At 43.5% G+C, this 22,474-nt stretch overlaps 1 protein-coding gene across 4 annotated transcripts in view; it reads right to left on the reverse strand.

Moving 5' to 3' along the window:
- Nucleotides 1-22,474, reverse strand: part of TTLL11 (tubulin tyrosine ligase like 11) — a 140,793-nt gene that overhangs the window by 30,516 nt on the left and 87,803 nt on the right. For 3 of the 4 annotated variants that reach the window (XM_075015449.1, XM_075015451.1, XM_075015452.1), the window contains 2 exons: nucleotides 13,968-14,066; nucleotides 96-353 (listed from right to left, as the gene is read on the reverse strand). In XM_075015449.1, the coding sequence (XP_074871550.1) occupies nucleotides 96-353; nucleotides 13,968-14,066 (357 nt within the window). The remainder of the gene's footprint in view (nucleotides 1-95; nucleotides 354-13,967; nucleotides 14,067-22,474) is intronic. The other variant, XM_075015450.1, reaches the window with a different exon arrangement.

Consider the following 22,474-nt stretch of genomic DNA (forward strand, 5'->3'; position numbering starts at 1 on the left):
CTGTCACATAAACCCAAGAACAGCAGTTCTACTGGATCGGTGTGGGAGATTTAAATTCCTTACTGCTTTTTTACAATTCTCTACAAATTACTAACCTTATAAATGTTCGGAAACCTGTTGGTCCCAGCTTCACTGTCCCTTTTACACCAAGGAATCGGATGAACAATGCAGCCATTCTGTCCACCAGTCGCAGATAGTTGAACTGCTTGGCATACTTTGGAAACACTTGTTTGAGACAAAGGGAGGGTAAACTGGCTTCTGGATTTTTGTTGCTATCCTGTTCCAGTTTGTCTGTTGATCCTTGTTCCAACAGATCTTCTTTTGTGTCTGATGCATGCTCATACAGCTGAGATCTGTAGCACAAAAAGTAACTGTACTTGCAATAAGGTTATCACTGTAAGACACTGTATCAAATCCCCATGATTCTGTCAGCATCTTTATTATTAATACCAATTATTGGGGATTTATTCAGTAACTTGGATGTAAAAATTCATTCTGAGCTGGTAAATACACATACAAGCAAACTGTTCAAAATTAGAAGACCAATAAACTCAGCGCAGCTGCCTTAGTTTAAAACATAGGGGGGAAAGAATTTTTTTATTTAGGAGACCTTTGTACTGGATGAGTGTGTAAAGAGATATGATACGGAGAGCTACCGGGAGGGTATGTGCAAGCCCTGGCTATGTCAGAAGAGTTTACCCAGTGGCACAGCTGGCCGCTTGATGGGCACCAGCCAGCACAGGCATACAATGGCCCAAATGTCAGGCAGACTGTGTCTGTGCAGACGTGGCCTGTGCATGCCCAGGGGCCCACTGACTGCTCTGCTCTGGGGGCTGGAACTGCTGTTGGCAGGTCTGCTAGTACCAACCTGTCTCATAGAATCATAGAATAGAGCTGGAAGAGACCTAAAAAAGCCATCGAGTTCAGCCCCCTGCTCTAAACAGGACCAAACCCATCAGATCAGCACAGCCAGGGCTTTGTCAAGGCGAGACTTAAACACCTCCAGGGATGAAAACTCCACTACTTCTCTGGTTAGACCATTCCAATGCTTCATCACCCTTCTAGTGAAAAAGTTTTTTCCTAATGTTCAACCTGGACCTTCCCAACTGCAACTTGAAACAATTGTTCTGTGTTCTGCCATCCGCGACCACTGTGAATAGCCTCTCTCCAGCCTCTTTGCAACCTCCCTTCAGTAAGTCGAAGGCTGTTATCAAGTCCCCCCTCAGTCTTCTCTTCTGCAGACTAAACAGTCCCAATCCCCTCAACCTTTCTTCATAAGTCATATGCTCCAGCCCCCTAATTATTTTGGTTGCTCTCTGCTGGACCCTCTCCAGTGTATCCACATCCTTCCTCTAATTGGGGGCCCAGAACTGGACACAGTACTCCAGATGCGGCCTCACCAAAGCCAAATAAAGAGGAATAATCACTTCTCTGGATCTACTGGCAACGCTCTTCTTGATGCAACCTAATATGCCATTAGCCTTCTTGGGTACAATGGCACACTGTTGACTCATGTCCAGCTTCTCGTCCACTACAACTCCCAGGTCCTTTTCTGCAGAACTACTACAGAGCCAGTCGGACCCCAGCCTGTAACAATGCTTGGGATTTTTCCGGCCCAAGTGCAGGACTCTGCACTTGTCCTTATGGAACCTCATCAGATTTCTTGCAGCCCAGTCTTCCAATTTGTCTAAGTCACTCTGGACCCTAACCCTACCCTCCAGCCTATCTACCTCTCCCCCTAGCTTAGTGTCATCCACAAACTTGCTGAGGGTGCAATCCAACCCCTCATCCAGGTCACTGATAAATATGCTGAACAGAACAGGACCCAGAACCGAACCTTGGGGCACTCCACTAGAAACTGAGCGCCATCCCGACATCGAACCATTGATCACCACCCGCTGGGGCCGACCTTCTAGCCAGTTTTCTATCCATCTTACCATCCATTTATCCAATCCACATTCCTTTAACTTGCTGACAAGAGTATTGTGGGAGACTGTATCAAAAGCTTTGCTAAAGTCAAGATAAATCACATCCATTGATTTTCCCCTGTCCACAGAGCCAGTTATCTCATCATAGAAACTAATCAGATTGGTCAGGCATGACTTGCCCTTCATGAATTCATGCTGACTATTCCTGATCACTTTCCTCTCCTCCAAGTGCCTCAAAATGACTTCCTTGAGGAGCCCCTCCATCATTTTTCCAGGGACTGATGTAAGACTGACCAGCCTATAGTTCCCTGGATCATCTTTCTTCCCTTTTTAAAGATGGGCACTACATTTGCCTTTTTCCAGTCATCCAGGATCTCTCCTGATCTCCATGACTTTTCAAAGATAATGGCCAAGGGCTCATCAACGACATATGCCAATTCCCTCAGAACCCTCAGATGAATTAGGTCTGGGCCCATGGATTTATGTATGTTTAACTTTTTTAGATAGCTCCTAACCTGTTCTTTCCCCACCAAAGGCTGTCCACCTTCATCCCACAGTGCATCACTTATCGCATTAGTCTGGGAGCTGTCCTTGTCCGTGAAGACAGAGGCAAAGAAAGCATTAAGTACTTCAGCTTTCCCTACATCATCTGTCACTGGGTTACCTCCCTCATCCAATAGGGGCCCCACGCCCTCTCTGATCACCTTCTTCTTGCTAACATGCCTGTAGAAACTCTTCTTGTTATCCTTCACATTCCTCATGAGTTGCAATTCCAGTTGCGCTTTCACCTTCCTAATAACTGCCCTACATTCTTGAGCTGTACATTTATAACCCTCCCTAGACATCTGTCCAAGTTTCCACTTTTTGTTAGCTCCCTTTTTGTGCTTAAGTTTTCCAAGGATTTCCCCAGTAAGCCAGTCTGGTCTCCTACCATATTTACTCCTCTTGCTGAGCATTGGAATGGTTTCTTTCTGCGCCTTCAATTGGGCTTCCTTAAAATACTGCCAGTTTTCCTGGCCTCCTTCTCCCTTCATGGTAGCATCCCAGGGGATTCTGCCCATCAGGTTCCTGAAGGAGTCAAAGTCTGCTTTTCTGAATTCCAAGGTGTGTAATTTGCTGCTCTCTTTCCTTCCTTTGGTCAGGATCCTGAAGTCTACCATCTCATGATCACTGCTTCCCAGGTTGTCACCCACCTCTACCTTCCCGATCAGTTCCTCCCTGTTTGTAAGCAGCAGGTCGAGCCGTGCACAACCTCTGGTCAGGTCCTTCAGCACTTGTACCAAGAAGTGACCCCAACATTCTCCAGAAGCTTCCTGGACTGCTTGTGTACAGCCGTATTGGTCTCTCAACAGATGTCAGGGTAATTAAAGTCCCCTACAATAGTGAGAGCCTGCGATCCGGAAACTTCTCTCAGTTGTCCAAAAAAAGCCTCATCTACCTCTTCATCCTGATTTGGCAGCCTGTAGCAGACACCAACCACCACATCTCCAGTGCTGCCTACACCACTAAGCTTGACCCATCGACTCTCAACAGGCTTTTCTCCTTCTAGGTACTGGAGTTCCAGGCAATCATAGTGCTCTCTTACATACAGTGCAACTCCTCCACCTTTTCTCCCTTGCCTGTTCTTCCTGGACAGTTTATACCCTTTCATCACAGCGCTCCAGTCATGCAAGTCATCCCACCAAGTCTCTGTTATCCCAATCAAGTCATACTTCTTGGATTGCGCCAGGGCTTCTAATTCCTCCTGCTTGTTACCCAGGCTTCTGGCATTGGTGTACAAACACTTTAGATAACCAGTCGATCTCCCTGCCCTCTCTACTCGAACCAGGAGTCCACTTTTGTTGTACATTCCTCTTTGCATTTCTTCCCAGCCTCCAAGTTCCTTTCCCCCATCAGGGTTTTGGTCACCGTCCCCCAGCAAACCTAATTTAAAGCTCTCCTCATTAAGTTTGCAAGCCTACTTGCGAAAATGCTCCTTCCTCTCTTGGTTAGGTGGACCCCATCTCTTCCCAATAATCCTTCTGCCTGGAACAGTGTCCCATGATCAAAGAATCCAAAGTCCTCTCTCTGACACCACCAGTGTAACCATGCATTTACTTCCTCAATTCGATGGTCCCCATCTAGCCCTTTCCCTTCGACAGGAAGAACGAATAAGAACACAACTTGCGCTCCAAATTCTTTGACCCTTCTTCCCAGAGCCACATAATCTGCAGTAACCCGCTCAAGGTCATTCTTGGCTGTATCGTTAGTTCCCACATGCAGAAGTAGGAAGGGGTAGTATTCTGAAGGCTTGAGCAGTTTTGTAAGGCTCTCAGTCACATCCTGAATTCAAGCTCCCAGTAAACAGCACACCTCACGAGATTCCAGGTCCGGCTGGCAAATGTATGGTTCAGTCCCACTTAGGAGGGAGTCCCCAGCCACCACCACCCATCTTCTTCTTATGGGGGGGTGATCATTGAACCCCCACCTCTAGCACTACACATCCCATGTCTTGCAGTAAAGCAGTTCCCTTCTGATTTTTTCCCTGTGAGGCTCCTTCCAAAGCATTCACCACTGCAGAACCAGTGGAGAGAGCCTGAAAGCGATTACTTATCTCTATATCGATGGGGGACTCATGCACCAGCATTCTTTTTCTTCTAGTAGATACATGCCACCAGTTCTCTGCTTCATCCCTTACCCCACTCCCCAGTTCTTCCACCTGCTGTGCTTGCAAGATTAAACGCTCCCTTCTGTCAAGGAAATCTTCATCCTTCCTGATTGAGCACAGGGTCGACACTTGAGCCTCCAGGCCTCTAATTTTTTCTTCTAAAATGGAGACCAGCTTGCACTTAGTGCAGACGAAATCCCTTCTTTCCTCAGGGAGGAAGACAAACACGGCACATCTTGAGCAGGTAACAACAGCAGACCTGTCACTATCCATGCCTGCCATCCTAGAACAGGGATTTAAAAGAAAGGCAAGGGTCCCTGGCCCCTTCCAAAAGCCCTCTCTAACTCCCTGTTTGCAAACTCACCTGTTTGCTTGGACACTGCTTTATAAAGCCCTGAACTGCCTCAAAGTCCCTCCCCTTAGTGAGGCTCAGCCAATCAGCAGCGGCTTCTAGATATCAAGCTTATTTAGAAGCCAACAGTTTCCAGCTGCTGGTCCCAGTCCACCCTCCATGGAGGGAGGGAGGTCAGGAGAAAAAACAATAGCAGAGTAACTTTATAAAAACAAAACGCTTTGGCTAGATGTGCTGCTGTGGGTGCTACTATTTAATGGTCCCCAGTTACAAATCAGCATTTCATTGACAGACTTTCTGTTTTTCCATTATGTCCAGTGAATTCAAGTCCAATAAAACAGCATTATCAATGTTGGCTGTCTTCCATCAAAACTCAGAGACACCTTTGTATTGTATAAAAGGCCCATTTTTTCTTTAAGAAACCTATTTTTTAAACAAAGATGAGAGGCTGTAGCAAACACAAATCCTGCAGCAATTTTCACACATGAACACCGAGCAATTCTAATTCTAGACAACAAGCTCTTGGCAAATTACCTGAGAGGGGATGAAATTGAATAGTAACTCAGAGCACTGGGGTCAGGAAAGCAAAGCCAATAATACTGAACTGAGAAAAGGTGATTAGCGTACAACTCTCTCACATCCTCCCCCAGAAGAAAAATTAACTTCAGCCGTTGCTGGGTTACTCGCTGACATAAAATCAACACCTACGTGTCATATAAGCATCTGCACCACTGCTGGCCCATCTGTGCTTTGTGCTATTTCCTCTGCTTAGGGTGAGGTTGTTGGGGGGCTGGTGGGGGGTGTCTATTAGGAAGAAAAGCAAAAGATGAAGTTTATAGATCACTGCTCAACTTTACTCTAAGGGGAATTAATGAAGAGACAAATCATTTTATTTTCACACTTGTAAAGATGTGCTGTCCCAAGTCCCAACAACACGAGTTCACCAACATTAAAAGGGCGTCTTCAGCGCAGTCTAACCAAAACCCAAACACACATTCTAAAAACACATTCTAACGCATTTCCTAATATATCCAGCCTCAAACCTGGATAAAGAGACACAGACATTCACTATGTGCTGAAAGGTCATTGCATGGGAGCTCTCCCAGAAGAGATGAAGAAACCAAATTTAAAATCAATGGTGCTCCGCTAAGAATGCCTTGCCTACAACTCCCAATGGGCAAAATGCAGGGAATATTGCTGAATTCTAGCTAGCCTTTAATGACATAAGAGCACAGTGGAAAAATAGTGTCCCTCAGGTAACCAGGACTAAAATTCAATGAGTTTGTAGATTACTGTCACCCAATACCATGCCTTTTCCTCATCATGGCCTTACACCAAAAAAACTTCAAAAACAGGCTGCAACTTGAAATTGCTGAGGTGGAATTCATATGCAAATTGGACACCATCACAATTGCTCTGCACAGAGACTGAGAATGGCTCTCTCATTACAATAAGTAATTTTTCCACTTTAGGTATTTCCACCTCCTTATCCACCCCCACCCTGAGTGAATTAGCTCTGATGTAACATTTCCATCTCTGTATCCCTACTGTTTCTTTTTCTTTCACTGCATGCTGCTGATAAAGTGAGTTGCAACTCACAAAAGCTTATGCCATAATAAAACTGTTAGTCTGTACAGTTCCACCAGACTCCTTTTTCTTTTTATTACTGAAATCTCTGATATCCCAAAATACATGGTATCAAACTGAGATGATCCTTCCTCCATTTTCACAAGCAGAAGATTATGCAATCTTTTTGCAACACTTCTCCTATTATGCTTTAACATTAAAAAAAACATTTGCATACAGTAATATGCATTGATTTACAGGATGAATCCCATTTATTTTCTCTAAAAAAATCAGGTCTCTATAAACAGATTGGCTCAGTTATTTTAATGTCAGCCAGAGCTTCATCTATTATTAATACAAACTTCTAGAATATGCAGTGTGATGATAATAAAGTTTTAGATTTGTTTTAGTCCTTTATTACTTCAACTTACAAGATGCTCAGTCAGAAAATGCCAATCTATCCTCTTTGCTAGTGTCTAGAAAACAAAAGCATCTTTACATCTGAATATCCTGGAATCTAGAGGGGTTGGTTGACTTACAAGCAAGCTCCCTATCTGTTAAGGCACACAGAAAGAGATCACATGCAATTTTGCCAGGTTATAGGTGTGACTTTTTATTTGGATAAATAATCACACTCATAAAATGCAGATATGTTCAATTTTCCTGGATCTCTGCTAGCACTTAACATCACTCAAGTAAATCACCAGGCAGTGAGGCCTAATGAACTATAAGAACAGCGTGGGGAACAACCAGCCACAAAGTTCTAATTGTGACTTTGCCAATGATATGTTATGTGCTATTCAGAAATTGGCTGCCTTTAAAAGTCTCAGTTTCCTCATCTGGCAGGGATGGTGGTGAAAAAAGATAGGTTGGGGTGACATTTAATTAGCTCCACCAATGGAGTCATTGTGAAGGGTTAATTAATTGATGTTTGAATTGTTTGGAAATGTAAAGCTCTCCAGAAATGCTAAGTATCAGCTAGCTACTCAAGTCACACTAGCTTATATTTAATATTTCACCCATTTGTTCTAAATAACCAAAGAACAATTCCTCCTTGCCTGACTGTCCGATGAATTTCTCATGAAATTCCCTCACCCCTAGTCTAGAACTGGCGCAGTATTTTTACTCAAAGCAAGATGAGATGCTACTAATAAGGGTGATGATCAGTCCATAAGTAGCACTTGGTTGATCAATGCAGGAAAAACTCTTAAAACTCTCAGGGTATGTCTTCACTATGAGAAAATTCAATGCTACCATAGTCAATCTTGTGGAGTTTGATTTAGTGTACCTGGTTGGGACAAGATAAATTGAACTCACAGCCCCTGCCCTCTCCCATTGACCACAGTACTCCTTGCTGTTGTGGGGAGTAAAGGAAGTCAACAAGAGAGTTTCTCTACTTAACCACCCCAGCGTGGCCACACCAGAAATTCGACTTCAGGTATGCTGACTCCAACTACACAATTCTCGTAGCTGAAGTTGCATAGCTTAGGCCAAATTTCTTTTGTAGAGTAGACCTGCCCTCCATGTAGATAAGACCCTTGCAGAGAACTACAAACTCAGATTTCAGTTCTAGAAGAAAAATGTTTGTATCAAAAGGCAAAATAAGGTGTTGAAAATGTTTCTTAAAAGCAACACTTTGTCATTGATTTAAGTCAAAATATAAGAGGTATTTTATCACCTATTGGACACATACAAACACATCTCTGTGCAAAGAAAACATAAGCGAAACTCCTGCCCAATAAGTACTTTTCAAAAAAGAGAAAAAAGTGCTAAGAAGCTCTAAGCAGAAACAACTGAAAATCTCATCTCAGCTCTGCCAAACTACATACTATCCTGTATAACTCACTTAGCCTCCTCATGGCCAGTCTGACCACAGCAAATTAGGAAAGCATAGCCAACTGAGATCCTGCACTTGTGCATTAAGGGCATGCAATTCACCCAAACTCTGCCATAGATTTAAAGTCAGTGGGGGAAAGTACAGAATCAGACCTACGAGCATAGACAACAGAAGCCTAGTCAGCTGCATGAGTAGAAAAACACTCTGTATTTCCACGTGTCAAGTGTCCCCCCCACAAAATATGCTATACACATTAATATTGTGCCTGAAGTCTGCCACAGGTCTGTCTGAGGCCTCCATCTATTTTTGCTTGGGGTGTCTAGGGTCATTTTACATGCAGAATCAGAATTAAAGGCAAATTACTAAAGCAACCCTCATTATGTTTATATAGGAGTTATAATGTCATTAATACTCCTTATTATAGCTATATAGGAGTTAGGTATTATTATATCATGCCCATGAGAAGTTTCAAACTTCAGCTGCTATTAAGTCCTCCTTAAACAACTTTTCTTCTTGCAAGAAGCAAACGTAACCAAATCTTCCCTTAAAACGCTCTGGCCACATCCAAATGAGAAGCCTCTGCTGACAGAAGTTACTGTCGGAAGAGATTTCCCGTCAAAACTTCTGTCAAAAGATCGTGACTACACATAAAAGCAAATTGAAAGAGCAATCCACTCTGTCGACAGAGAGCAGCCAGACCGGCCAGCCCTCTCTCAACAGAACAGCTTACCAGAAGCTCTGCACATTAGGGCTGCCTGGTGAACCGCAAGTGTCTACCCAGCTGTTTTGTTGAGAGAACACTGTTGAAAGAGGCGTTATACCTGAATAGGGAGAGGCATAACAGTGCTGGAGGATGTGCCAGGTTTTGTCAACGAACTGTTGACAAAGCGTATTTGCCACATAGATGCTCTGCGTTTTTTTCCAGCAAAAGCGCCTCGGAAAAGCCGCTTGTGTAGACGTGGCCTCTGTGTTTCGACTGACGATTCACCAAAAACAAAGAAAAATTTCCAAAAGTCAAAATCTGCATGACCTTCAAACCTGGGCCTCCACCCAACCAACCAGTGAATTGTGCATGGGCCAGATTATCACTGGTGTAATCCAACTGACATCACTGTGAAAACAAAAGCCATACTAGAAAAAGTTCAGCAAATTTATCTACAGGATTGCTATTATATTCTTCTTATTAAATATTTGTAGAATGATAATGCTAAGAAGCTTCAGTCAGGACACGTGGTAAGTGATGCATCAATACATCTGACTATATGATCACTCTTCCAAAGGGCATACCACCTAAGACGACATTCACATATAGTGCAAGTTTGAATACTATATTAAAAATGACAGTGTGTGGGCAGCACTATTATTTTTGGCTCAAAATCTCTTGCACGCACTGTCACAATACATTATTTTATCTTTCTTGTTATTGCACAATTCCCAGAAGAAAAGCTGAGGTAGATAATGATGTTCTCAAATAAATGCTACATGTTTATTCAGCATGATACATTTTTACATTTTCCCCGCCTTTTGGCATTTTTGGATATAATTGAAGGTTGCTATCATTATAAGTTCAGAAAGTCTAAAAACTGATGGCAATTACTTGGCACCCACTAAACATACTTAAGTTTCCATCTTCTTTCCAATAGTTCTTTAAATGCCCATCATCAAGAATAAGCTAAATTCACACTAGGGTACTAAGAAATTACTGTTTTTATTACACTGATCTTTTGTGTTCCTGACTAGATTTAGTGCACCTCATAAAGTTCAGTTCAAATACAGAATAACAATCAACATAGCCATTGCCCACCTACAGCATCATAAAAATTATCCAGTCAGACATACAGTAAATATGTACCTCTGGCCATATTCAAGTGGTTTCGGAAATGGAGCGAATTTCCTTAGCCCTGTTGCAGCCATTCTGAGTCCACAGTCAACCTTAATACAGCAGTCCCTATGACAATTATTTTCCTTCCTCTTCTTTTCTTTTAATTTTCCCCAAAAGATGTGAATCAATTGGCAAAGTATATTGTGCCCTCTTTTGTTAAACTCAACAGCTGTTTAAAGGTTCCCAGTAAAGTCTCAGTGGTTTCTGCATCACACAAACCGCATTATCAGAAGTCATGCTCAAAATGGAAAATAACTGCAGCTCTTTCCAAGGTATCACCATAAATCACCAGCACCACCACCACACATATCAGGTATTCACAAATAACAAGCAGTCTGTAGCACCTTAGAGATTCGCAAATTTATGAAGTCATGAGCTTTCGAGGGTAAACCCCAGTTCTTCAGAACTTCTAAAATAAATAATTTATTTCCTAATAAATTTGTTAGTCTCTAAGGTGCTACAGGAGTTCCTGTTATTTGTGAAGCTACAGACTAACATGGCAACTTCTTTGAGACTATGCATGTATTCAAAATGCTATAAAAATACTGAGTGAAATTTTCAAAAGCACCTAACTGATTTAGGAGCTTATGTGCCATTTACCTTCCCTTCTGAAAACAGGACTTAGGCTCCTAAGTCATCATAGCCTTTTTTTGAAAATGTTGCCAATTATCTATTTAACCCTCACAAGACCTCTGTGTTGTATTTGTCGAGTTTATGGATAAGAAGGTCATGCTTGTAGAAACTGTGCTTAATCCTGCCAGGGAATCCTTTTCAAAATTTCATACATATGGATCTTCCTATCTGCTAGATGGTAACCTGCAATTTCTAAACAGCAAGCCATTCATTTCTTGGTGGCTACTACAAATTTGACTGGAATCAGTATGCCAGCACACCTACCAACAACCCTCCTTCACATGCAGCACAGATGCTGTGGATTCTATTAAATCTGAGAGAAGTTGTGACATAAAAGGCAAGGATAAGATTCTGATCATCATATAAATAGGAACAATGTTCCAATATGATTAACAACCAGGCTTTGTGCAAAGTCTTGTGAATATCAATAAGCAGATATAATGAGGTAAGAATGGCAAGCTCCACCAAATAAGAACTCCAAAAATGTAAACTTGTCAACAAGGTAATCTCATTGGCAGTCCCAAATAGAACTAGAAATGTTATAGAGGTTGAAACTCTCTCATCTGGCACTCTCTCATTCCGCTACATCCACGGATGTTGCTGGACCAGACAGTGCCCAGACCAGAAAGCTCCAGCTGTGTGCGCCCGCTAGTGGCAAGGAGCACTGTTGGCAGCCTGCTTTGGGGAGCTCCACAGGCAGCCTCCCCAGGGAGCCAGGCAGGTCAGGAGCCCCACTGTGGGGAGCCTTGCTGGGGCCAGGTATCCCCTCCAGCAGCCCTGTGGTGAGGAGCCAGACCAGGAAGCCCTGCTGGGGCACAAAGCCCCACCAACAGCCCCACAGTGATGGGGAGCTGGCCCCTGTCAGGGACCCCTCTTGGCAGCCCAACTGGGGCATGGAGCCTCGTGGCTGGGAGCCATGCCCAGGGTGGGGAGTCCCACAGGGAGCCATGCTGGGGCAGGGAGGCCTGCTGCCAGCCCTGCAGCAGCAGGGAGCCCAGACGCGGGAGCCCTGCAACCCCACAGTAGGGAGACGGCCGTGGAATCCTGCTAGGCCAGGGAGCCCCTCTAGCAGCCTGATGGCAGAGAGCCCTGGAAGGAGGGGAGCCCTCCAGGTAGCCTGCAGGCAGGGAGCTTGCAGCAGCCAGGAGGGGAGCCTGGCCAGCAGATTGGTTGCCTCTTCCCCCTCCACCTCCCACCACCCAGGCAGCCAGGAGGCCTGACCTCCCTTTGTCTGGCAAATCCACTCATTTGGGACCACTCAGGTCCCAAGGGTGCTGGACCAGGGAAGTACAACCTGTGCTAGTCTCTGGTGTACTCACTGCAGCCAACGGCCCAAGCAAACACACCCAGACCCTTGGACAGCCCAGAAGATTTTCATCACAAAGGAAAAGCTACAGATATTTCGAAAACACCCACCAAATTGGGATTCTAATTGCTGGCACAGCTTATAAGAGTTGTTCTCTACAGCAATCTCCAAGCCTGTGTAAAATTAAATGAATAAAATTTAAATAATAATACAAAATAATGAAAACAAAGCTTTATTTTCCGGCTGGTGCTGGAAGAATAGCTGGCAGGAGATTGCTGTCTCTGTCCAGGAAGTGGCATAGCAGAAAAGAATAATGTTCCATTTGTTTTCAATTAAGCAAAGCAAAAATGAATAAACTGTCACTATCTTTCTTCTTTCACGTGCAAGATGTGGTGGTTGCAAAGTAAACAGCATACTCGGCACTTGTGAAAGAGCATACATAAAGGCACCCAAGAAACAGAAAAGATATACTACATACAGCTGGATTTTTCCTGCTAAAAGATTTCTTCAGGAATTTAATAATCCCAAATTTTGACTTTACTACAAGTAAATTTTTGCTAATCCATCCCTTCCCCTCCCCAATCTATGTCCTGCCCCCAACAAAAAATAAGTTTGTGCTTGACTTACAAATTTTGCTCTCATTTTAACTCAATTTTTATGGCTTCCAGTGAACTTTCAAGTTTATCTTGCACTGTATATTAATCTGTTATTGTGGCCAATTTTCTGTCCAGCAGTACTAATGCTTGTTTTTGTTGCAAGTTCAGTGGCGTTGCTAGCTGCTAACTCTTCACATTTCATGGCACCCAGGGCACTTGAAGGGGGAAGGGTTAAAAAGGCAATAAACTCCTAGTGCGTGTCTTGTGCTTTTGATATTTTCCCTGTCTCTTACAGCTCAAATTTTGCCTCCCCCAACCCCAGATTCAACCAAGTAAGCCAAATGTTTTTACTATTATAGCTAAGGCTGCAAGTTTGTCACAGAGGTCCCAGAAATCCTTGACTTTCTGTAACTTCTGCAGTGGCCAGTGTGGCTGGCCCAGAGGCCACCTGTGCAGCTCACATGGCCCCTGGGCTAGCTGCACCAGCCACTACTGAGGCAGTCTCTGGCCATCACACCCCCCTCCTATAGCAGCAGCACTTTGGATGTGGCAGGGGGCTACGGGCTGGGGCACCTAAAGGGAGGATGGCTCCAGACACCACTTACCTTGAGGCCTCCAGAACCACCAACAGCGCCCTCCCTCAGCTCTTAGCACAGCGTACTGCTTCCACTCAGACATGCCCCCTTTCACCTCCCACTGGCCACAGCTCCAAGCCAATGGAAGATGCAGAAGCAGTGCTCAAAGCAAAGGCAGCACCCAATGCCCCCTGGCCACACCTCTTCCTAGGAGCTGAATCAGGAGGATGTCACTGCTTTTGGAAAGGCACAGAGCCAGGTACAAAGCCTGCCAAATTTGCCAGCCTCCACCCACCATCATCAGCAGTTCCAGCTCATACAGCAACCCCCATCTTTCCTCCCAAGATTTAGTCAGGAGTCTATAGTACACGTCATGGAAAGATCACAGGCCATCAATCTTTGTTTAAGGCCCATGATCTGTCCATGACTTTTACCATAAGTATCCACAATTAAAACATAGCCTTTATTATGCTCAATGATGGCCACATGATAGATCATCTTTGTCCTCTTTCCTGTACCACTAGGACAGAAATACTCAGTGCTCACTAGACTAATCACTTCTACTGGTAAAAGACTTGAAATGCAGGTTATCACACATGCTCTTAGCGCTCTAAGTGTAAGCACAGGTCCTTGTCACTAGAATACCTGACTATTGCAAACTTTGAAAGCTGATGATTTGATCGTGGTAATCTGCCTGAGATTGGAGGAAATCTTTGCTTTGAGTCCATGTAGTTATCTGGAAGGCTGAAATTAAAAAGCATAAAGAGGCTATTAATGGATCAAATGCAAATAGTCATTCAGAGCTAATAAAGCACAGATGTCCAAACTCTGTACATTGTAGGCTACATCGGCAGCTTATCAGAAGCCTGAGGCTTGTGTCTAATTTATATGGCTGGAGACGAGGGATGTTAAAGAGTGGTAACGGAGTAAGTGCTAAATTTCTGTTGGTTACTCAGTTAACTGCCCCCCAACACTACACTCATCCCTCGCTATATGAGCACAATTGGTTCCTGAATTTCTGCTCATGGGCGAGAACTCATTAGAGCGACACTAAATTCCCATTAAAATACATCTGAAAGTCTCCAATTTGTTCCAAGTGCTTGTAATTTGACATAAACAGTTGAGTTTAGGTACTTTTCTGATGTATTAGAATAATCTGGCACCAGAAATAGGATGTAGTGTATGTATGTAGAGCAGGGATTCCCAACCTATGGGTTGGGACCCAAACATGGGTCCCATTAGATTTGCTAAAGGTCGCCAGCTGGGCAGTTCCCAGCTGCATGTGGCTGTTAAAAAAGCCATTTGCAGTTTCTTAATGCTGCTGCCTCAGGCAGATATCTACCAATAGAGACAGCTGCTGGAGATGGCAGCTATCTCTATCACTAGAGATAGAAATTACCTTATGCCTAGGTGCTGAAACCTCAACTCTTCAGTTAATTGCTGGGAGCAGGAAGGCTGGGGGGAGCCACCCAGCCTAGTAGCCCCAGTGAAGAGGCTGTGGGAGGAGGAGTGCCTTAGGCTGGGGCTGTTGAGGGATGTGGGGGAGGGTCTAAGGCTGGGGGCAGTTTGAGACCGGGGGAGTTAAAACCTGGCCAAGGGTGAGGTCTGTGGGGCGGGTGTGGCGGGGTCTAATACATTAAACCCTCTAATTACCCAGGGATTGTTCCTGCAACCCCTGCATAACTTGAATTTTCCTGAAAGGGGAGGGGAGCCAGGAATTACCAGGGCTGGTCAGTTTCCTGGCTCCCAGAGTGGCAGCAGCTGGGAACCAGGGGCAGGCTGGTTCCAGTCTCCCCATGGTTTGCGGGGCTAGGAAACTGATCAGCTCATGGCTGGTCAGTTTCACGTTCCCACCATTGCAGGGGAGAGAACCAGGCTAAGAGCTCTCTCCCTCTCTTCCCCCAGCCTAAGGGCTGTCAGACAGCTGCATGTCTGAGGGAAGGGAGGGAGAAGGCTCCAGCTGCAGGGCTGCAGGTCTCCCCGTCCCCTGCCTGGGACTCCACAGCTGACTCTGCTCCAGCTGTGGGGCTCCATGTCTCCCCATTCCCTGGCCAGGGACCCTGCTCACAAAAGAAGGGGAATTCACTCATATAGTGAATAAAGGTAGGTATATACGTTCCTTGTTTTACCGAGTACTCATTAGTAAAGTACTTGTTAAAAGAGGGATGAGGGTACTACTTTGCATTTAAAAGGCTGAGCCTGCATGCAGACTTTCACAGCTTCTGTCCCTGCCGTGGGGATGGGGCTCTTCCTGCGCTGCTCCCCTGCCATTCTGCATTTAAATTTGAGCAGCAGGAGAGCCGAGGAGAGACCAATCCCACAGCAGGGACAGAAGCTGAGCCAGCCTGTGTGCCAGCTCAGCCTTTTAAATGCAGAATGGCAGAGGTGGGGATGGGGGACAGAAGCTGAGCCAGCCTGCATGCTTACTCAGACTTTTAAATGCAGAGCAACAGCAGGGAAGTCTGCCTGATCCTGGCACACACAGGAACAGAGGCTGAGCCAGCCACTCTCTATTTACTTGGCAGGGGCACTGCGAGTAACTGGTAGCACTAGCCATTAAGCGGATGATAATTGGTTAGTTTTATACTCGGAAACTCTACTTCCCTAATACTGACAATTTTAAAATCCCAAATATGGCACACAACCAAGGTATTTTCCTTATACTTCTATCTTTCTTAAGAAATTATTTATCACGCGTTGTTTACATTATTTACAATTAAAGTCTACAGTGTGACCTCAGCTTATACCGATGGGAAAGTGTGAACAATTAATACGGTATACCATGGAGGGTTGTTTTTTTCCTATACAAAAATAACAGTTTTCAAACTAACCTTTACAATCCTCATTTTTCAGATTTGCATCCAGGACATTTGTGTAAATTTTATGGAATTGCTAGTATGAGGCTGCAGCCAATTTTTTATCCAGTTTAACCATACTATCTGCTTCCTCAGCTGTTCCCAGCTGGGTTACTGAAAATGAGTTTTCTTTCTAAGTACATGTGTAATGAATACAAGTCCATGTGGCTCCAGAAGAATCTAAGATAGCTATGGGACTGTCTATCTGCAAGCAAGCATGTACAACTGCTCATAGTTTCTTTTCAAACTATTTAAAGTATTCCACATTTGACAATCAATTTAATATTCATATCAGAAGTGATTTGGGGGCTGGCAGAGAATCAAAGGGCTGGTTGTTCTTACACATATGATTAAGTTGTTGAAAATGGAAAAGATCTATTTAGACTGTAAGCTCTTTGAATTCCCTGTTTGTACAGAGCCTGGCACAACAGTGTCCCATTGTTGTTTGACTCTTAGGCACTGCTATAACAAACATGATTACTCCTGACAATAAAATCCATCTTCCTGAAAGAAGAAGCTATTAGTCTCCAGAAAGGGGACATTTCAGATAGTAAACCAAGACAACGTTTAGCCAAGAGGCCAAATTATGAGTTACAGAAAAGTAATTATTATTGAATAATGACAAAATAAAAGCATTGCTGTCAGGTACTTCAATGTAGCTGTCACTTAGAATTTCTGTTCGTTCTTTCTCTAGTCACCATGGCTCTAAACCACCAAACTCCTTTGGGAGCCTGAGTAAAATGTCTGAAAAAAATCAATGTACTATTTGAAACTTTGTATTGGAATAGCTCCTAAGCATAGTAAGCTGTATAAAACGCTATCAAAAACATTTCTTTTTCAAGCACTATAGGTGTCTCATGCACTTTAGAAGGAAATATTTTAGTTCTTAATAGGTTTTCCTAATGCACTGATCAAAACAACTATATTCAGTTCAAACCTCCATTGTTAGATCTTGTAGTTGCTTTAAGTAAACAGACAGTGTATAGTAGTTCTTTCAAAGACTTTTCATTGGTTATTTCTACGGCACAGTAAAATTTAGTTTTAATTTGTTTTGTATTAGCGTTTAATTGCTCTCAGATTTTGTTACAATGTTTCTATTTTGATATGCTGCAGAGCTTAATTATATTAGTAATATATAATCAGACTGTGAGAAGTGATTCAATGTGGTAATGATGATGACTGAGAATTTTGCATTTTAAGCAATTATAAACATGCTAAGAATAAACCATACCGAAGTCCAAGGATTGTATGAAGAACGTACAAGCACGCAAGTTCTCACCCACATCTGTGAAATTTAATCAGCATTAAGTGGCCTATTCTAAACACTCACCTTAACCATAAAGATCTTCACCAAAGGAATTCAAAGCTCAATTTTCAGCTATAACCCTAAATACCAAAATTGGTAATTTTACTTTCTGGAGGTTTAACCACTTCAAATTATATACACCTAATTTCTGTTCACTGGTTGACTTCAACATGTGGTCTTAATGTGACCAGCTAAATAAAACTACATAGGTAAGTATATCAGAGCCAGACACACAGCTCATAAAAATACAGTTTAATTTTGATTTGTAGTTTTTTGCCCAAGGAGACAATGCACAATATATTTTATTTGCCTGCTGCTAGATAAATTTTCCTTGTTTGCAAATGCATAATTACATTTTTCTCGGCACTTCAGCTGCCATCTGCCATTTCTGCATCACATGGGTAAACAGGGTGACATAACTCACAAAAGGTCATCCAATCAAGAAACACTGTGAGCACTGTCAGTTAGATGTACATTAGTGAAGGGGAGAAAGTACAACATTTTCCAGAAGCAAAGGGCAAGGGGGAGCAACCAGACAGACCTATTAGGGCAGGATTACCACTTCCGTTTCCACCATTATTTCCAACAAATGCAAAATAATCGAAGCACCAGACAAATCCCACTTTTCTAATGATGCCTGTAAAGTACAGTCCAATACAGAAATGAAAAGGAAACACAATATCAAAACCTGGTATTCTGAAAGACTCCCATGCAACATTTTCCATCCATTTTTTGCCTGCTCCAAAAAGCAGCTTCTAAGTAATGGTTCATTCAGTCCTTAATTCTGGAAGACCCTGTGTAATGCACAAGCTTGTGCTGCAGTATGTAATTGGATGCAATGCATAAGGCTAAACACCAACCATAACTGCATATGTTTCAAGCTTGCTTCACAGACACTCTAACATGCAGGATAACAGCAGAGGGGCTGTATGCAAAGGTACATGAAGTAAAATCCTGTGGTAGGTAGAGGACTGGCCTCAATGGGAGCAGGACTTCATCCATGGTGTTAAGCACTCTCCTTTATCTTGGCTCACTAGGTAGCTCACTGCTAGGTAGAAGTAATTTGGGGGTTGTTCTCATGAATGCAGGAGGGGTTCCCCTATATTCTTTGTACTGCCCATCACCTTGTGCGTGGATGCAGAGTCTGGCGCACCTGTGCTGTCAAGGATCAAGCCTTGAGATTCATCTGTATACAGCTACCCTGCTATGAGAACATGAACTTTACAGTAATTCAAGCCACAAAGCAATAAATCAAGCAAAGAAGGCAGTTCTCCTCCAGCCATAGATCTCCTGGCACTATGATGGCACTTTCCTTCAGTCAAAACCCCAAGCAACTGAGCCCTGCAAGAGTACTCTAAAACAGCGGTTTTCAAACTTTTTTCTTGGGATCCAGTTAAGAAAATTGTTGAGGTGTGTGACCCAACATAATTATACCTTTCAACTAGTGCGCATGCTCTGGGGTAGGGCTGAAGATGAGTGGTTTGGGGTGAAGGAGGGGCCTCTGGGTTTGGGATTGTCAGGGCTCCTTCCCCACTCTGGCACTTCGAGTGCAGAAAGTGGGGGGCCTGCAAAAACTTAAAAACACCTTGCCTGTACAAAGGCTTTAGTTTAAAACTTCCCAAGGTCACAGATCCCCTGGACCCTGGAGGGTAGCTGCCACCACCCCAGTCTTAGGAAACCCCCTTTAACTCAGGCAGACACACTGGGAAATGTCTGCCTGCAGGGTAAGCTCCAGCCCCATTCTTCCCCTATGGAGGACTTGAAAACAAAGCAAGCTCTAACTTAATAAGGCATGTACACAAACAGACCCTTCACAGGACAGAGGTATCAGATTATTTGCTTTAAAAACAGGTAACTTATTCAGCAAACAGGAGAAAATAAATCATGGGGTTACAACACAGAAAAAATATTTTGCTGGGATTCAGCTTAAAAGTTACAGGGGGAAAAAATCAAGTCATTAATCAAAGCAACAACAACAAACCCAGAAACAGCCAATACAACCAAATTCAAAATAACCATAATCTGATCGCACCTAACTATACCCTCCTCTTCTACTAACACCTCCATTCCGATTTTGAGATGGTCAGGATATGTATGGGATTCATTTCAATTGCCTGGGAGACATCCTTCTCCCTCTGTCTTTTCTCTGCCTCCCCAGCATACAAAGACCCCTTAAATGGCAATTGCTCTCAGTTCATAAAAGTCACTCCACTCCCATTGGCTCAGCTGGGCTCAAGTTACATAAGGAAGAGATTAACCCCTTCCATGGACTCATTCACGACAGGGATGCCCAGGTCTGCAGCAGGAGATTGGGGCCCAGTTTGGGGGTATGCTTACCTCCAGCAGCTTCTGGTGAGTGGATAGTAACACAGGCTTCGTCTGTCCTGGCACCCAGACTGCACAGAAGCTGCCAGCAGCAGGTCTGGCTCCTAGGCAGCATGGAGCCTTTGTTCGAAGTGAGAGTAGCATGCAGAGCCCCATGGCCACCCAGCCTAGGAGCCAAACCTGTTGTTATATGTAGCAGAGTCAATGCAGTCCATGGCACCAGGACATGCAGCAAGTAAATCTGCCTTATGTCCCCTCTGGTCAGCCTACAGCAAGGCAACCCAGTGCCCAACTTTCTGTAACCCACTACTGCGTTGCACTCCATACTTTGAAAATCAATGCCCTAAATTTCATATTTACTCTGTTGGACCAAAAGTTTTAATAAACCCCAGGACTCCTGTCCGCCTGAGAGTCTTACCAACCTCCCTCAGATAGAGAGTCCTGAAATACTCATAGATAGGATACACCAGAGGAACTCAACTGCCAGCATGGTGCATACAGAGAAAGGCTAGTTCTAATGCAGTGGAAACAAACCATACTAGAAGTCCTGTGGCACCTTACAGACTAACAGATTTGAATGGAGGTTCCAGGGCAGGTCTAATTATCCTACCCTGGAAGCTCCATTTCAATGAATCTGATGAAGTGGGTCTTTACCCACGAAAACTTATGATCCAAAAAATCTGTTAGTCTATAAAGTGTCGCAGGACTTCTCATTGTTTTTGCAGATACAGACTAACACAGGTATCCCTCTGGCACTTCAAACCATACTGGCTATTTTATACCAAGACCAAACTTCTGAATTGCTTCTGGAAAAGCCCTGGTAGTGCTACTTATTAATTACACCATAATTTACCACACTTGCCAAAACATTATGTATTGCAATACAAATTCTCACTACTCTGCTTTGAAATGTGCTAATTAAAAAAGGAAAAAGGGAAATGACATTTCCTCCTGATAGGGTTCTTAGCCTTGGATGTGTCATGGAAGCAACTTATTTTATCTAACGGGGTGTGTGTGTGAGAGAGAGGAAGAAAATGAAAGAGAGAGCGTTTTCAGATTATTCTTCTCTTGGTACTGTTAATTAATAACAAAAGCAGTAAAACGTATTCAGATGCCCTTCCAGTTATGCTTCATAAATAATATTCTATGAATAACAGAGACCAGAATATACTTTTTAGGGAGCACTCTGCAGGATTATGGTGCTGGTGAGGAATCCATTCCAATGGAACAATTTGGGGCAAATCCTCAGGAAGAGATCCCTGCAAAGATTTCGTCTCCTTTAATCCCCTCCCCTATTGGTTTCCAGAAAAGAAATGGGGCAAGACATAGCAACTGCACCCTGTCTTTTGAAGATATTACTTAGAATTAATTGTTTTGATTGACATAGTTGTTGAGCTAAATGCATGAAAGGTCAACCATCAGGTAATGCTCACAGCGGCATACAGAATAAAAAGCAATGTTTCATTTACATACTAATGGCTGACCTCAATACATTAATTTCTGTAATTCTGCAGCTCATGACAGATCTCTCTTTAGAAAGGATTACCAGTGGAGAAAATATTAACTACATCTTTAAAAAATTAATTTTAATAAAGCTTATGGAAATGACATCTAAGACTGCTTATCTTTTATACATGATTACTAATTTATTAATGTTTTTTCCCTGTCTGTGTTACATTCCCCTCCTTTCTTAGTGGCCTTAATCTTTATGCAAATACAAGTTGCTGAGGGACAAACAAATTTACAGCTACTAATTAAAGGTTTCAGGATTCACAACATTGTATATATCAGTATCTAAAATGTAGCTGTCAAGTTCTGAGCAAAATTGGGAAAGAGTTGCTATATTAAAATATCCAAGAGTGCTCAGGTGGTGTAGTTCACATTTCGGACATTGCTAGAAGTTAACATTAAGTGATTTTTTTGCCTCTACTGATTGTTACTCACCTAATAGAAGGAAATGCAGCGTTCTGGATTCTTAAGCAGTAATTATTCTCTGGGCTGATACTCTATTCTCAAAGCAATGGCTATACTAACAGCCTAAAAATGCTGGAGATTTTGCAGCAGAAATGTATGTACACTCTAACATACTATTGCAGTATTTGAGCACCTCCCACGAACTAGGGTGACCATATCTCCCATGGCCACACAGCTATGGTGCTCCTCCTTCCCCTTCCCCAAACCTTGGAGAAGCGGCAGGGCCAGAGCAGCCAGGCCATTCCCCCTCCTCTGAGTTTCAAGGAAGGGAAAAGTAGCTAACCTGCTGGCTTCCTCTGTTGTGGGAGCATGTACTGACGTACAGTGTGTGCTCTCCAGCAGGCAGCTGCACCTGCGCAGCAAATACGGGACAATTAGTCCCTTTTATAGAATAAGTCGGGACTCCTTTTTGGCATCCCAAATATGGGACTGCTCTGCTGAAAATGGGATGGATGGTCAGCCTGCCAAGAACTGAAAACAAACAATACCCATGTCTCTCATATGAGTAGCTAGGAATCTGTTACCATGGTATGACTGAGGCTATGTCTAGATTGCTGAGAACTGTTGGCAGAAGATACACAAATTGGGGCCAAATGTCGTGCAACCCCTCTCTGCCAATACCCTCCTTCTTCCTCATGGAACGAGGATGACCAGAATGTCAGCAGAAGGCTCCCAACAGAACCCTGCAATCT

This window comes from Carettochelys insculpta, chromosome 21, assembly GCF_033958435.1.
Source record: "Carettochelys insculpta isolate YL-2023 chromosome 21, ASM3395843v1, whole genome shotgun sequence".
NCBI lineage: Eukaryota > Metazoa > Chordata > Testudines > Carettochelyidae > Carettochelys > Carettochelys insculpta.